This window comes from Xenopus laevis, chromosome 5L (assembly GCF_017654675.1).
Source record: "Xenopus laevis strain J_2021 chromosome 5L, Xenopus_laevis_v10.1, whole genome shotgun sequence".
Lineage (NCBI taxonomy): Eukaryota > Metazoa > Chordata > Amphibia > Anura > Pipidae > Xenopus > Xenopus laevis.
The window spans coordinates 102,760,317-102,777,996 of NC_054379.1; the positions used below are offsets into that span (position 1 = coordinate 102,760,317).

General features: G+C 40.5%; 1 protein-coding gene across 1 annotated transcript in view; it reads left to right on the plus strand.

Moving 5' to 3' along the window:
- The window catches only part of LOC108716186 (CUB and sushi domain-containing protein 1-like), an 882,106-nt gene that overhangs the window by 566,213 nt on the left and 298,213 nt on the right, over nucleotides 1–17,680 (plus strand). The window contains exons 8-10 of the mRNA XM_041563770.1: nucleotides 3,267–3,354; nucleotides 14,257–14,381; nucleotides 15,828–15,949. Of these exons, the coding sequence (XP_041419704.1) occupies nucleotides 3,267–3,354; nucleotides 14,257–14,381; nucleotides 15,828–15,949 (335 nt within the window). The remainder of the gene's footprint in view (nucleotides 1–3,266; nucleotides 3,355–14,256; nucleotides 14,382–15,827; nucleotides 15,950–17,680) is intronic.

The following is a 17,680-nucleotide window of genomic DNA, read 5'->3' on the forward strand; positions in this document are numbered from 1 at the left end:
AGGGCTTAACAGCAGCACTGTCTGCATCTTTGCTCCAGGGGAGAAGGGTTTTGGAAAATTCTATTATATGCTAGAATGAATCATTCCAGCATGAAGAAGTCATTGTTCGATCCAAAAACCTCAGCAATATTTCTCCAAGCAGTATCTTTCCTAAAAATTACTGAGGGTTGATAATTTGTCAGAAAATAAATTGTTAGATCTGATACTTTACAAAAAGGTGACTTTAATAAAATAAAGACTGAAGATGTGGTTATTCAGCACAAACATTACTCTGAAGTAAAATTAATGCAGTTTAAGGTACATACTCTCTATAACAAAACTGCCTAATTGTAAAGACAGGTAAAATGTTAGTAATGAAGCAGAACTGGTTTTCAAGGTAAAATAAGGAACAGGACAGAGCTCCATCTATCCTAACACAAAGAGAGCAAAAGGGCTCAGAGGTTTCCTTTTCTGCAGTGTTGGGCTTGTATAACTTGCCAGATTAAGGCTCCAATCTAAGGGACAGATTTATTAAAGGTCAAGGTGAATTTTTGAATGAAAAAAAAAATCAAATTTTGAGCTATTTTTTGTGTACTTCAACTAGGGAATGGTCCAAATTCGATTCGAATTTGCAAAAAAAAAAATCGAAATCGAAAATTTGAATATCTAAATTTATCATGTACTGTCTCTTTAAAAATTCGACTTCGACCATTAACCATCTAAAACCTGCCGAATTGCTGCCGAATTGCTGTTTTAGCCTATGGGAGACCTCCTAGAACCTATTTGGAGTCAATTGGTGGACTTTGAAAAATCAAATTTTTTTGTGGGGAAAACTCGAACGGGCTATTACTTCGATTGGAACTATTCGAGTTTGGCCGAATACGGACCTATTCAACCCAAAAAAAACTTTGACTTAATTTTTTTTTTTTTCAATTCGAAATTCGACCCTAAATGTGCTAACTGAATTTTTTTCTGCACAAATTAGCAAGTATGTTCCATTTTGCCATTTGAGGCAGAACATTCATGTCACAACCCCCCCCCCCACCTCCTTAAAGGAAAGTTGAATGTAAAATTGCTCATGCAGCTTTTCTTAGCAATTTAGCAATTCACATTCATTTTTGTTTTCTTTTTCAGAGTTAAGTTTTATTAACTTCTAATATAATACATTTTTTTACCAACAGTGTCACTTCCTAGTCAGCTCCCATAACTGTATAGTCAGAGATATGATATACCACCATACAAGAAAAAAGAAGTGTTCTGATGTTGCTCTGCTCAGGAAGGACATGAGAAAGGGCACCTAAGGCTTTCCTGATCAGAGCAACACCTTCTGAATAGTGATGGGCGAATCAATTCGCGAAACGGTTGCGCAAATTCGGCATCCAAAAAAACGGACGCCACCATCAAAAATGGATGCCGCCATCAAAAACGAGACACCAGCAAATTTTTCGCCGTTTTGCAAATTTCGTGGGAAATGCACAAATTTTTCGTCGAAGCAAATGGCGCAAATTCACCCATCACTACTTCTGAAGGTATATCTCTTTGACTGTACAGTTACAGGAACTGATGACCAGGCCGTGCTGTTGTTACAAAACTTATTATATTGGCAGTTAATAAAAGCTTGAAAAGCTCTGAAATTGAAAAAAATATAATCAATGTAAATTCAAAAATGTTTAGAAAAGCACCCTGAGCAATTTTACATTTTTACAGTTTTCATCATTAAAAAAATATGGGGTATTACAATCCAATATTGTTAACTAGGGTGGCTAGCATGCTCTCTTTATAAAGCCATGTATTGCATTTTGTCTGTGATTAGTAATGGAGAGTTCCAACCAAAAATATTCTTTAAGGTGAATTTACAACATTTCTTACATATATACTTTGGTTGGAAATGAAATGCCTTCGCTGATACAGATGTTGCACCCTGAAGTCTGGATCAAATTATTTTCAGATCTGTAAAAGAAAATTGATACTGATGTGTTGTGGCTGACCCAAGAATAAAACAGCTTAAGTGTAAGCTCTGCTGCCTCCTTAAATTTAGCCAACACGTACATTTCCCAAAGAACTCATCACTTGGCAATTATGGATAAGTGATTACAGGGGAACTGTGAAAAGGCTCCATAAAATGCCTGATTTGGCAAGTTAAGGGATTATTTCTATTCTTCCTTCCAGAAAACATAGATTGCTTTTTTTTGTACAGTATTATGTAGATACTACAAACTGAGCACTATATATTACAGTTTCTCTGTGGTGCAAATATCTATTGCTTAATATATTAAATTATTTTGGAAATATCCATTTAATGAAGCAGCAGGTAAGGTTGTTTTGATATTATTTTGCCGTATGATGTGATAAAGATGGCATTTCTGAGTTTACATGCAGAAGCTGCAAATCGACTCTTAGGTATTGATTCTAGTGATCCTGCTGATGTAAATGCAACACCTGCAATGTGTTCATACCAATAAATGGGTTGTATTAAATAAGAGGCAACTGAGCTAATGTAACAAGCTGATTTAAATACATAACAGAATATTTCTCTGGGAATATGCCTCTTTACATGATTTAATTACGAATCCAAATGAATACAGCCAAGTATTTTTACAGTATTATTATCATTATTACATTTAGGGGGAGGGTTGTACCAACCCAAAGGCATCTTTGCTTTATAATGGTGAAGAACCATAGCTTTAAAGATGTAATGCTGCATCATTTTTCTGTAAAGGCACTTGTCCCTGGGCTTCTCTAAATTATTAACATTTATTAACACTTATTTATATAGCACCAGCATATTTTGCAGTGCTGTATCACAATAGCTAAGGAATCAACACAGATATACTGAGCAGAATGTTAATGGTCACTATTGGATCTGTTATGGATCAACTAAGAAAGCAACTGATCAACTAAGAAGCCAACAGATAAAATACTCCCTTGCATTCCACTGTTGCAAAATTGTGAAGCAGATATCAGATGCAGAAACATCTGAGCTATATAACAGCATGCAGGTAGAATATGGTCATGTAAGTCAATTTATTAAACTGACATATTGGTGCAACAGACAAAGGCAGACATGTGCTTACCATCTTACCGTTTTTTAAGAAACTAATAGGGTCAGGGCTTCAATTTGAATAGTAATTGAGTCCTACAAACCTTTATCAATGGTTAGAAAACTGATTAACAAATTAAACTTTAATATATAGTATAGTAGCACTTTTTGTAGATATGCACCCAGGCATGATTCATTGTCTATGAATGTTTTACTGATAGTCTATAATTCTTAATTGTAATTGTAGTGAGCCAAGGAGGAGTTCCAATGCCAACTGATATGTGCCCTGACCCTGGAGTTCCTGAAAATGGCAAAAGAGCAGGATTTGACTTCAGGTATGTTTCTCAATTAAATATGTTTGACATTTGTTTCAGATATTGTGTATTGCTGGACACAGTATTAAAATAGAATGGTTAGGGACACTTATTCAACAAATGAGATGGCATTTGATTTTAAATATATTTAGGGACCACTTGGTACCACCCAATGAGATATGAAGCAATGAAACAGAATATTGAGTACTCATAGCGCTACTTCTTTTCTAATGGGTTTGGAAGAATGCATAAGAAATGGTGTTATGTAACAAAAGACAATTCATTGCCCAGTAGCAGTAACCCATATCAACCAATCTGCAGGTAGAATGTACTTGTCTCCGGTTTAAAAGCAAATATCTTATTAATTGTTATGCGTTACTGCTCCTGGACAACCTTGGTTCCTTTTATTACATATGGAAGTTAGAGTCAGCTAGCTAGCAATGGTTATTGTAGTGATGTGCAGGTCGAGTTTTTCTTGATCCACACTAGAACTGCAACTGACCCGACTCAAGCCTTCCTGCACCCTGTTCCTCCCCCCCTATTTATAGGTCCACATTGCCCTGCCCCGATTACATCACAGAAGGGGTGGGGCAAGCTGGATAAAGCCGGAAGCAGGAAGCCGGCTCTGTAAACTGCTTCTTTAATTACAGAAAATATTGCCTCAACCTTGTATTTTTCTTAGGTAAATGGGTATTTTGCCCACACCAGTTTTTATAAGCCTAAACATGTTGACCAAAGCACTTGAAATTGTTTTCTACTGCAATCATTCTAAAGTGCTAGGGCTGAGGAAGTACACTCCTCCACTTCTCCTGAAGATTCTCTTGGAAATAGTCGCTTACACAGAAGTAGTGTATAGTGTGAGTGTGAGAAGACGTGGGCATGGGTTGTGTGGGTCCAACAATGGCAACATATTGCAGGTTAGGGTTAGGTGCGGGCTAGGATCAGCCGCGGGTTGAGTTTTTCCCGACCCACACATCACTACAGTGTATCTTTTTTGTGGCATTAAATAGCTTACTAATTTATGTTAAATTCAAAATCCCCAAACTTACATGCAATACCGTTTAGTGGACGGGTGCGGAATAAATGTTTCCATGTATCCATCCTTCCTTCAACCATACTAAGCCCCTCTTCCACCTTAAGGCTTTCCTTTTTATAGATCTGTGTAAGAATGCCCCTCCCCTTCCGTGATGTCATATCAGGGTGGGAATATAAAAAGGGAGGCTCACTGGTTTAGGATCAGGTGCAGGTAACAAACGTGAGTAAAAAAATGTGAGTATTTTGGTGGGTTTGTTTAAGGAAGCATTAATAGTTTGTATCCCGTTGTCACAGCTGGGCAACGGATCTCTGGAAATGGAGATTGCGATTTTTGGCAAGTTCACAAGTTATTCAGTGGTAGGGATGTCGCGGACTGTTCGCCGGGAACTTGTTCGCGCGAACATCGACTGTTCGCGCTCGCTGAATGTTCGCGAACGTCGCGCGACGTTCGCCATTTTGGGTTCGCCTTAGCTGGCGCTTTTTTTTGACCTCTCACCCCAGACCAGCAGATACATGGCAGCCAATCAGGAAGCTCTCCCTCCTGGGCCACCCCCTGGACCACTCCCCTTCCATATATAAACTGAAGCCCTGCAGCGTTTTTTCATTCTGCCTGTGTGTGCTTGGAAGAGCTAGTGTAGGGAGAGAGCTGTTAGTGATTTGAGGGACAGTTGATAGTAAGTTTGCTGGCTAGTAATCTACTTGATACTGCTCTGTATTGGAGGGACAGAACTCTGCAGGGATTTGAGGGACATTTTAGGTTAGGTAGCTTTGCTGGCTAGTAATCTACCTTCTACTGCAGTGCTCTGTATGTAGCTGCTGTGGGCACTGATCTCTTCTGATCTCATCTGCTGACTGCTGTAATAACCCAATAGTCCTTGTAAGGACTGCTTTTATTTTCTTTTTTGTTTTTTTACTTTGCTACTATAAGAGCCCAGTGCTATTAGTCTAGCTGTGTTGGGGAGTAGGACTGGTGTGCTACTGTGCTGCTCCTAGTAGTTCAGCAGCACCAGCCCGAGTAATTTTTTTTTTTTAATATACATATATATATTTTTTATTTTACTTATCTTACTGTTCTTTAACGTGTCCAGTGCTGTTTGCTGTTCTTCATAGTAGTGCACCAATAGTAGTGCACTTGCAGGCATTATTTGCCCAGTGTGTTCTTCAAACAACTGCCATCTAGCTGTGTGAGCTTTTTCACATTCTGTCTAAATATCAATAATAATAACGTCTCCAGAAACACCACCCGAGTGACGTTTTTCAAGCAGCAATAATATATTCCGTATCCACTGCTGTAGTAGTGTATACGTTGACCTTGTAGGCATTGTTTGCCCAGTGTGTTCTTCAAACAACTGCCATCTAGCTGTGTGAGCTTTTTCACATTCTGTCTAAATATCAATAATAATACCGTCTCCAGAACCACCACCCGAGTGACGTTTTTCAAGCAGCAATAATATATTCCGTATCCACTGCTGTAGTAGTGTATACGTTGACCTTGTAGGCATTGTTTGCCCAGTGTGTTCTTCAAACAACTGCCATCTAGCTGTGTGAGCTTTTTCACATTCTGTCTAAATATCAATAATAATACCGTCTCCAGAAACACCACCCGAGTGACGTTTTTCAAGCAGCAATAATATATTCCGTATCCACTGCTGTAGTAGTGTATACGTTGACCTTGTAGGCATTGTTTGCCCAGTGTGTTCTTCAAACAACTGCCATCTAGCTGTGTGAGCTTTTTCACATTCTGTCTAAATATCAATAATAATACCGTCTCCAGAAACACCACCTGAGTGACGTTTTTCAAGCAGCAATAATATATTCCGTATCCACTGCTGTAGTAGTGTATACGTTGACCTTGTAGGCATTGTTTGCCCAGTGTGTTCTTCAAACAACTGCCATCTAGCTGTGTGAGCTTTTTCACATTCTGTCTAAATATCAATAATAATACCGTCTCCAGAACCACCACCCGAGTGACGTTTTTCAAGCAGCAATAATATACAGATGCAGCCACTTTGGTTTGTCTGTTTGACACAGAATAACTAAACACAGATATCCCATTTATCTCATTTAACACAGAAAACTGTGACACAACATCCCATCTAATTAAAGCATTCACCATTGTGAACAATGGTGCTTTGGTATGCTAATGAAAAGGTTAAATGCATTAAATGAGTTAAGATAACTTTAGATAACACAGTTTCTTCAATTAACAATGAGTCATGACGCATTTAACTCACAAATCCAAGTGGCTTCATCTGTATTCCGTATCCACTGCTGTAGTGTATACGTTGACCTTGCAGGCATTGTTTCAATTTGTTTGCCCAGTGTGTTCTTCATTTTCAAACAACTGCCATCTAGCTGTGTGAGCTTTTTCACATTCTGTCTAAATATCAATAATAATACCGTCTCCAGAACCACCACCCGAGTGACGTTTTTCAAGCAGCAATAATATATTCCGTATCCACTGCTGTAGTAGTGTATACGTTGACCTTGTAGGCATTGTTTGCCCAGTGTGTTCTTCAAACAACTGCCATCTAGCTGTGTGAGCTTTTTCACATTCTGTCTAAATATCAATAATAATACCGTCTCCAGAAACACCACCCGAGTGACGTTTTTCAAGCAGCAATAATATATTCCGTATCCACTGCTGTAGTGTATACGTTGACCTTGCAGGCATTGTTTCAATTTGTTTGCCCAGTGTGTTCTTCATTTTCAAACAACTGCCACCGAGCTGTGTGAGCTTGTTCACATTCTGTCTAAATATCAATAATAATACCGTCTCCAGAACCACCACCCGAGTGACGTTTTTCAAGCAGCAATAATATATTCCGTATCCACTGCTGTAGTAGTGTATACATTGACCTTGTAGGCATTGTTTGCCCAGTGTGTTCTTCAAACAACTGCCATCTAGCTGTGTGAGCTTTTTCACATTCTGTCTAAATATCAATAATAATACCGTCTCCAGAAACACCACCTGAGTGACGTTTTTCAAGCAGCAATAATATATTCCGTATCCACTGCTGTAGTGTATACGTTGACCTTGCAGGCATTGTTTCAATTTGTTTGCCCAGTGTGTTCTTCATTTTCAAACAACTGCCACCGAGCTGTGTGAGCTTGTTCACATTCTGTCTAAATATCAATAATAATACCGTCTCCAGAACCACCACCCGAGTGACGTTTTTCAAGCAGCAATAATATATTCCGTATCCACTGCTGTAGTAGTGTATACGTTGACCTTGCAGGCATTGTTTCAATTTGTTTGCCCAGTGTGTTCTTCATTTTCAAACAACTGCCACCTAGCTGAGTGAGCTTGTTCACATTCTGTCTAAATATCAATAATAATACCGTCTCCAGAACCACCACCTGAGTGACGTTTTTCAAGCAGCAATAATATATTCCGTATCCACTGCTGTAGTAGTGTATACGTTGACCTTGTAGGCATTGTTTCAATTTGTTTGCCCAGTGTGTTCTTCATTTTCAAACAACTGCCATCTAGCTGTGTGAGCTTTTTCACAATCTGTCTAAATATCAATAATAATACCGTCTCCAGAAACACCACCTGAGTTGTTGTTGTTGTTTTAAAAATAATGCCAGGCAAAGGCAGGCCGCCACGCAGAGGCACTAGGGGCCGTGCTGCTATGCTATCCTGTGGCCCTAGGAAATTGCCCAGTTTTAAAAAGGCAATGACCCTGAACTCCCAAAATGCTGAAGAGGTAGTTGACTGGCTTACACAGCACACCCCATCCTCTACCGTTTCTAACTTTACCACAACATCCTCATCCTCCACTGCTATGGGCACCCCACGTAACACTTCCTCCACCACTGGCGCCCCTTCTTCACTGGAGTCAGAGGAGTTATTTTCATATGAGTTTCTTGAACTGAGTGATGCGCAACCATTATTGGCAGAAGAAGATGAAGGAGATGAGGACGTTACACCAGATTTAATTCTGGCAGAGAACACAACAGAGATGGACATAATGAGTGATGAGGAGGTCCCCGCTGCTGCTTCCTTCTGTGAGCTGTTAGAAGAAATTGATGCATCTGAGGAGAATGATGCTGAGGAGATTGATGTTTTGTGGGTGCCCAGTAGAAGAGAGCAAGAGGAGGATAGTTCAGATGGAGAGACGGAGAGTCAGAGAGGCAGGAGGAGAATAAGACTTAGAAGAAGCAGGGAGGACAGCTCGCAGGGAACAGTAGGGCAACAACATGTATCGGCACCTGTGGTCAGCCGGCCAACGCACCCGCCATTGCCGCCAACGCCGCCAACTTCTACTGTTACCGCCAGATTGCCAGCTTCAAAAAGGTCAGCAGTGTGGGATTTTTTTAATGTGTGTGCCTCTGACAAAAGCGTTGTAATTTGCAATGAGTGCAGTCAGAAACTGAGTCTTGGGAAGCCCAACAGCCACATAGGTACAACTTCTATGCGAAGGCACATGAACGGCAAGCACAAAGCACTTTGGGAGCAACACCTCAAAGGCAACAGACAAACTAAAAGCCACCCTCCTTCTGGTCCAGCATCTTACTGCTCTACCTCTGCTGTCCTTGACCCGTCTGAACCACCCTCCACTCCGCCTTCCACCTTGACCACCAGTTCCCATTCCCAGTCATCTGCCCCCAGCCAAGTTTCTGAGAGGGCCATGTTTGAGCGTAAGAAGCCAATGTCTGCGAGTCACCCCCTTGCTGGCTTGTCTGCACTCTTAGCCCGCCAGCTTTTACCATACCAGCTGGTGGACTCTGAGGCCTTCCGCAAATTTGTAGCAATTGGGACACCGCAGTGGAAGGTACCCAGCAGCAATTCTTTTTCAAAAAAGGGAATACCACACCTGTACCACCATGTGCAGAGCCAAGTCACCGCATCTCTGTCACTTAGTGTTGGGCCAAAGGTCCATATGACTACTGACGCATGGTCCTCCAAGCATGGTCAGGGCAGGTATGTCACCTACACTGCCCACTGGGTGAACTTGGTAATGGCTGGGAAGCAGGGAATGTGTGGCTCAACAACAACAGTGGAGTTGGTGTCACCGCCACGGATTGCACGCGGTTCTGCCACCACCTCTACTCCTCCTTCGCTCTCTACCTCGTCTTCTTCCTCTTCTTCCTCCTCTGCTGCTGGGTCCTCCTCCTCCACACCTGTGCACCCCCAGCTCCCCCTAGGCTATTCGACGTGCCAGGTACGCCGTTGTCATGCTGTCTTGGGGATGACGTGCCTGGAAAGCAGAAACCATACCGGATCTGTACTCCTGTCATCTCTGCAGTCACAGGCCGATCGGTGGCTGACCCCACACCAACTGAAGATCGGAAAAGTGGTGTGTGACAATGGAAGCAATCTGTTGGCAGCACTGAGACTGGGCAATTTAACACATGTGCCCTGCATGGCACATGTTCCGAATTTAATAGTCCAACGTTTTGTCTCGAAGTACCCGGGATTCCAGGACGTTCTCAGGCAGTCCAGGAAGGTGTCGGCCCATTTCAGACGTTCCTACACAGCCATGGCACGCCTTGCTGACATTCAGCAGCGGTACAACATGCCAGTCAGGCGTTTAATTTGCGACAGCCAGACTCGCTGGAATTCAACGCTCCTCATGTTGGAACGTCTGCTGCAACAACAAAGAGCCGTCAATGAATACCTGTTTGAACTGGGTGGTAGGACTGGATCTGCAGAGCTGGGGATTTTTTTCCCACGTTACTGGGTGCTTATGCGCGATGCCTGCAGGCTCATGTGCCCTTTTGAAGAGGTTACAAACATGGTCAGTCGCACCGAAGGCACCATCAGCAACCTAATACCCTTTGCTTTCTTCCTGGAGCGTGCCGTGCGACGAGTGACAGATGAGGCTGTAGACCAGCGTGACGAGGAGCAGGAAGCGCACGATTTCTGGTCGGAATCACCAGAACGAGCCCAGGCACCTGCTGCAACGCAGGGAGAGGTGTCAGAAGTGGAGTCAGAGGAGGAAGGTGGCTTTGTGGAGGAGGAGGACCAACAGGAGCAGGCTTCCCAGGGGGCTTGTGGTGACCTTTTGGGGACCCCTGGTCTTGTACGTGGCTGGGGGGAGGAGACCGTGGATGATGTAGTCCTTGATAACGAGGAAGCGGAAATGGATACCTCTGCATCCAACCTTGTGAGAATGGGGTCTTTCATGCTTTCATGCCTGTTGAAGGACCCCCGTATCAAGAGGCTTAAGGAGAAGGACCTGTACTGGGTCGCAACGCTACTAGACCCTCGGTACAAGCATAAAGTGGCAGAAATGTTACCAACGTACCACAAGTCCGAAAGGATGCTGCATTTACAAACCAGCCTGCAAAACATGTTGTACAATGCTTTTAAGGGTGATGTCACTTCAGGAACTCATCAACATTCCAGGGGCAGAGGTGCCAGTAATCCTGCCACGAGCGCACCTGCAAGGACAAAGCACTTTGGCCACTCTGTAACGTCAGACATGCAAATGTTTTTCAGTCCAAGGCAGCGCCAGAAGTTGAACCCTTCTGGATCCACCCTCAAAGAACGCCTCGACCGGCAGGTAGCGGACTACCTGGCATTAACTGCAGATATCGACACTCTGAGGAGCGATGAACCCCTGGACTACTGGGTGTGCAGGCTTGATCTGTGGCCAGAGCTGTCACAATTTGCCATGAACCTCTTGTCTTGCCCCGCCTCAAGTGTCCTCTCAGAAAGAACCTTCAGTGCAGCAGGAGGGATTGTAACTGAGAAGAGAACTCGCCTAGGTCACAAAAGTGTGGATTACCTGACCTTTATTAAAATGAACGAGGCGTGGATCTCGGAGGGTTACTGCACGCCGGAAGACTTGTTCTGACTCCCCATGCAGCTGTCCTTCTCTGCACGCCTCATGACTCCACACACAGCTGTCCTTTAGCGTCCTCCTCCCTCCGCCACCGTTACAAACTAGGGTGCAAACCCTACTGGTTTCATTTGAATCCAGGTAAATCCTGAGTTTTTCTGGCCTCTGTGCTTCAGTGGCTGCAACCAAAAAAATTAATATTTTCAGCATTTATATGGCATATTTTTTCTGGCCTCTGTGCTGCAGTGGCTGCGACAAAAAAAATGAATATTTTCAGCATTTATATGGCATATTTTTTTTGGCTTCTGTGCTTCAGTGGCTGCGACAAAAATTTTTTATATTGTTAGCATTTATATGGCATATTTTTTCTGGCCTCTGTGCTGCAGTGGCTGCGACAAAAAAAAATGAATATTTTCAGCATTTATATGTCATATTTTTTCTGGCCTCTGTGCTTCAGTGGCTGCGACAAAATTTTTTTATATTGTTAGCATTTATATGGCATATTTTTTCTGGCCTCTGTGCTTCAGTGGCTGCGACAAAATTTTTTTATATTGTTAGCATTTATATGGCATATTTTTTCTGGCCTCTGTGCTTCAGTGGCTGCGACAAAAAAAACATAATTTTTCAGGAAAGTACACATGCCTAATTTTTCAGGGTTCTGCAAAAGTGGCAAAATCGCATCTTTTATGGTCACCGCAGGTGATCAATAAAGTAGACCAAAACTGGGCCCACACTGCAGAATCAGTGTTTTTTGGTTCACTTCACTGTACATTGAATTACCTCTGCCTGACCGTGCACGTGCGCACAAGCACGGTGACTGCTAAACACACCACTACAGAAATATTGCCACCAACAGGACGAACATCCTGGAGGTGACAAGCTCAACTAGTAATTAACAACTATTATTTGCTCACTTGACGGTATCATTCATTAAAGCTCTTTGCGTTTTTTTGCGTTGCAGTAAGCGCCGCGTTTCGTCTTTGCGTGTGAACAGGCTGTAACCTTTACATGTAGACGCTGGATGTTTTAAAGCAGTTTATTACACAGGTTTAGAAATGTAGTGTGATTTCTGCCCTTTACAGCACAAAACGCAGCGCTGTGTCAACAATGTATTTTTCAGATACATTTTTGCCCTTGATCCCCCTCTGGCATGCCACTGTCCAGGTCGTTGCACCCTTTAAACAACTTTAAAATCATTTTTCTGGCCAGAAATGTCTTTTTTAGCTTTTAAAATTCGCCTTCCCATTGAAGTCTATGGGGTTCGCGACGTTCGTTCGCATTTTTGACGCAAGTTCGCGAATATGTTCGCGAACTTTTTTTCCGACGTTCGCTACATCCCTATTCAGTGGGACATGGTTTTGAGTTTCCTCTGGGAAGTGTTATGTTGCATAGTTCTGTTCGATGTTGCAGGGGAACAGAAGCAGCTGGTGGCTTGGTACAGTTCTCATGCACTTAGTTTGGTCCATTGTCAGGGATTTTTTTGCTTCTAAATTGTATATGTTATTATTGCTTATGTCATATAATAAAGCAGTGGCCAATATCAATTTAAAGGAACCCAAGGTATAATTATTTTATTATTTCTAGGCTAGTAGTTTGGGGAGGGGCAGGTATTTGGCCCTGTCTATGTCAAATATGTAAATATATTGGACCTCTCACCTTCCCAATGACTCTCCTGCCTGGTGGTGCAGATACCCTAGATGGTCAACACACGTTAGTTCAATGTAGAAGCAGAATTTTTGGGCAGAATCGCACACCTGTACATCAACGTTTCAGAGGGGTAAGAAAGGAGGGTTGTACAGCCCGAAACATTGATGCATAGATAGTCACCATATAAGGGGTAAGCTCCCCACCTGCAGTAAACATGGGGATTCTCTTAAAAAATTCTGTTTCTGCCTATGTCAACCCACAGAAAGATTGTTTTCATTTTCGTGCTTGTCTTTTCAATTTGAAATCTTAATAACAGATTATTTGTAGAATATCATGTAAATACTAGTTAGGGCAATGACACACAGGGAGATTTCAGTCATGTGGGAAATGAAAATTATTAACTCATCCAAACATTTGGACTAAAAACTTCTAAAATCACCATCCACTGCCCACAAGGATGTCATGGAAGTGCCTATGCTGGTGTATGTAAGGGAATTCTTTTCATATGCATTTCTTCAGATAAAGGAAGACATCTTATTGTGGAGTAGAATGTGCACTCCAAACAGCGTTCCAAACATGCAGGTCAATAGGTGACTATGAGTGGCATTCATGTTTGAAGCATTTAAAATTAGCACTATTAAATTTTAAGAAACTACAGATAGCATCTGTAATAAGCATCATGTTTCCCATTGATATTAATGAGAATCAGCACAAGGTGGGTGCATTTTGCCAGCCATGGTTTCCCTGAGAGCACTATAATGGTCCAATGTGCAGTAGACCTTAAATGTTTTTCCATGCCTCTTTTATAGTGATAGTCATATATTACAAAACACCACTGTACTTGGGTTTTTTCTATCTTGGTGTCTAAAGGAATGTAAACTTAAAATGCCTTCCCCTGTTTTTTCCAACTGTGTTTTTTAATTTTTACACTACTGTATGTCAAAATAATATATACATACAGGGTTATAAATAAAAAAAAATTCTGCAGAAAATACACAACTTATACAATTTATAAATTATGCCTTTTTTTACTGGTGCAATGCAGACATTGCTGTGTGGTGTATTTGATTGCCTTTTTATAGCATGTTGAATAGCAGGCCCTTTATTGTACATTTTCTTTATTTATAAATATTTTTTTGTATCTTTGCCTGAAACAAGTGTAAAATGTACAAAACAAGAGAATCTTTGAAAAAATGATATAGCACTAGTTTAATGCTATAGTAATTCTGCTGCTTGAACAAAAAAGGCATATTGTTGATACAAAAGGATATAGTTATGTTTTAACCGTCAAGGAACATGGATTTCGCCCAACTGAATTTTGCTGTATGCAGATGATATTTTTACCCTTTAGAAAGCTCTTACTAATGCAAAATCAGCGGCAATAACCATTGAACACTGACCAATTTTTTCTTTGTTACAATATGCTTTGCTTTTTCTACTCTTTCTTTAGAGTGGGTGCCAATGTCCAATTCTCCTGTGATGATAATTATGTGCTACAGGGCTCAAAGAGTATTACTTGTCAACGTGTGACTGACACACTCTCTGCCTGGAGTGATCATAGACCAATATGCCGAGGTAAGCTAGTGGAAAAGCAGATTCAAATTTCTGAATCTTGGAAGTGTAAATACATACATTGTAAGAGCAGAAGAATATCAGAGGGTTTTGTGTTGCTGCAATGTGCATTATGACATGTATAGAATGATCGAGCTTGCTTTATGGATTGCACCAACAATATGATAGAAAAACACATGCACTGAATCTGTTGACAGCCATAAATTGCTGAGGTATTTGTAGCCATGTCACATATTATAGATTAGAATTGAAATGTGCTTTCAAGATTTTCTTTTGTAGTAAATCATTTTAAAATCACCAGTTTTCTGCCTTGTGGGCCAACACTGGTAAATTGCACTTAAACCATTTTAATAGCTTAAATTTTAAGATCTAATTTATAACTGTAGATGCCTATAAATATCTAAATAATCATGTTTGCGAAGTTCTTACTCACATTTATTCAATGTACTCTTGACAGGTAGAAGGGCATACTATCAGGATGAGGTAGGGTTAGGTTCTTGGGGTGATGGGTTCATTTACCTTTAGCAAGGCAAGAAGCCACAAGATCCCATTCAGTCCACAGACAGCAAGAACAGAGTCTCCTTCACCCACCCATTCAGTATTTTGGGGGTTATCAATGAAGTTTTGCTATGGGGATACGATTGCTAGTTAGAAACTCTGTCACAGTTGCTGTTTGGGGGCATTTGTTCAGTGGTTATTATGACAAATTAGCCAACTGGTTTTGAGACTGGCTTGATTTGATGACCATTGGTTTCCTGACTTCACTTACTCACTTGACTCCCTTGAATTGTGGCAACCTGAGCCAGTGCTCTGCTTACTTCAAAAATGCACTAGCCCTTTTTTGTCTCTGTGGTCTAAAGTATTTAACTAGAATCATCAGGGGGTGTCTAGCAACTTGGCACCCCGCCCAAGAGATTCTACCTTTTCTTGCCCTTTGAAGTGATGACCTGACGAATGCTGTGCCCTCTCTCCAGAGCACAGCACAGTAACATACCAATGTAGCACAGAGGGCACACTGTACTGGAAGACATCTTATTGGAAAATGCTGGGCCACTGTTCATACAGCAAATCTTAGCTTTGAAAGTCTCATTTTCTCAAAAATGATTACTTGTTAATTAGAATGCATTGTAAGAGGTCACAGAAGAGCAGTTTGTGTATATTTACTTTAATTTGTTTTCACTGTTTATTCCATTATTTTAGCAAGGAATGTACCACTTATTTTAATGTATCTTAATTTTATAACATGCTTATGGTTGACCAGTGTGTATGCCATTGGTGAGCCTGGAATGTGCATTTTGCAGAGAGTAGACCTAGTAGTCCTGTTTGCTTCCTGTTAAATCTGTAGCCAAATCAAAATGTGAAAAAAATAATGATACTGTATAAAATGGAAACTAAAAATATAAAGTTGAAGTTCAAAGATTAATAGTTATCATTGCGCTTGATTTGCAGCACGCACATGTGGCTCTAACCTTCAAGGACCATCTGGAATTATTACATCACCCAACTACCCTGTACAGTATGAAGACAATGCACATTGCGTTTGGGTAATAACAAGTGTTAATCCAGAAAAGGTATGAGATGACTTTCATTTTAATTAATTTATCTATAATAAAGAATAGCAACATTAATAAGCTAGTATAGAAAACTGGACACCTGTCCTTCTCTATTAATACCATTACTATTAGAATATTAGAATATGTGATTTATTTAAAAAAAACTTAGAAGCACTCAAAGATTTACCATAAATGGGCCAAATACAAAGTACAAAACAGTTTGGGCTTCTAAACTGGAGCACAAACTGCATTCATTTGACAGCATTGAATATCAGTTGCAGCACACATGTGTCCACTTGAACACCTCTATATTGCTAGTCATTCAAAATGTATACTCTATAAAGCACCAGGGGGTGCAATACACAAGAGAACCCCGCATTTAAAACCTGAATATGGTAAGCATTCAGTACAAGTCTACCTGCACCCGATTTCTTGATTTCTTTGTTCCAACTTATTCCACAGTGATTCATTTGGGTTTAGGTTACAGGGCAACCCTTTTGAAATAAAAAAATAACAAAAGTGGTATAAAGGTGATACGTTTATTGGCTAAATAATAAAATCATAGCAAGCTTTCAGAACATTTTAGTTCCTTTTTCAAGCTGATTACAATGATTGTAATCAGCTTGAAAAAGGAACTAAAATGATTTCATTTCAAAAAGGGTTGCCCTGTAACGTTTTTACTGGCTAGCACGGTACAGCAACTTTACCTGCAATTACAAAGGTTTAGATTATGACTTTGTGCTGGCCAGTCTATTTCTTCCAATCCCATCAAAGCAAAAACTTTCTTTTTGCTTTGTCCATGAATGTATTATTTTCCTGAAACAGAAAACTGTGACAAAGTAGAAAGCACAGATATATCACATGAGTCAAGAATATCATTGTACGCAGTATATTTAAAAACATAAAAAACAGCCCAGACTATTCTTGCTCCGCCAAACTTTAATATAAGCATATGCATTCAGGCAGGTAGTGTTCTTATGGAACTTCCGAACCCAGACTTTTGTCTCAGATTGTCAAATGGTAAAATGCCATTTTTCACTTCAAAAGACATGCTTCCATTGTTCCACTAGGTCCAAGGGCAATGTCCTTTAATCCAGCCAAGCTGATTCTTAGTGATATTAGGTTTGTTTGCCTCTGATATTGATACCCAGCTGAGGATATGACAGTCTAGAAGGAGAATTTGGATAGATTTAGCTAAAATTGTGCGCACATACAGTAGTTTTGGACATATCTGTAGTTTTTGTACTTACTGACTAATGTTTTTTTATAGTGAAACTGTAGAAATAGTGTTTATACATGAGGAACTCCCATACATAGTCTGGATAAATAAACACCAATTTAGAAATTCTGAAATACATCAAAGTGGGTAATTTCTACCAAACTGACCCTGGTTGAAATTGATTGAAATGGAATTTTCAATCAAAAAAGTCGCTTACTGGTATTTAAAAATTGATGCTCCTGTAAAAATTGTTGCACGTCAAAATAATTTTGACAACTATTTGACACCCATTTTGAATTTTTCGCAGTTTCACAATTGTAAAACAACATGCTTGATATCACTTGTGACAAATCTAATAATCCGATAAAGCTTTTATGATTTTAACTCCAGTATGTTTGGGAGTCGTGCTTTCAGTATTAAACTCTTTCAGGTTGTTTAATTATCACTCAGTTATTTTTAGAGTTTCTTCCCTCTTGAGTAATAGTCCAAATGAGTCAACTGCAGGGCTCAGCCCTTTATTCGGCTCTTAA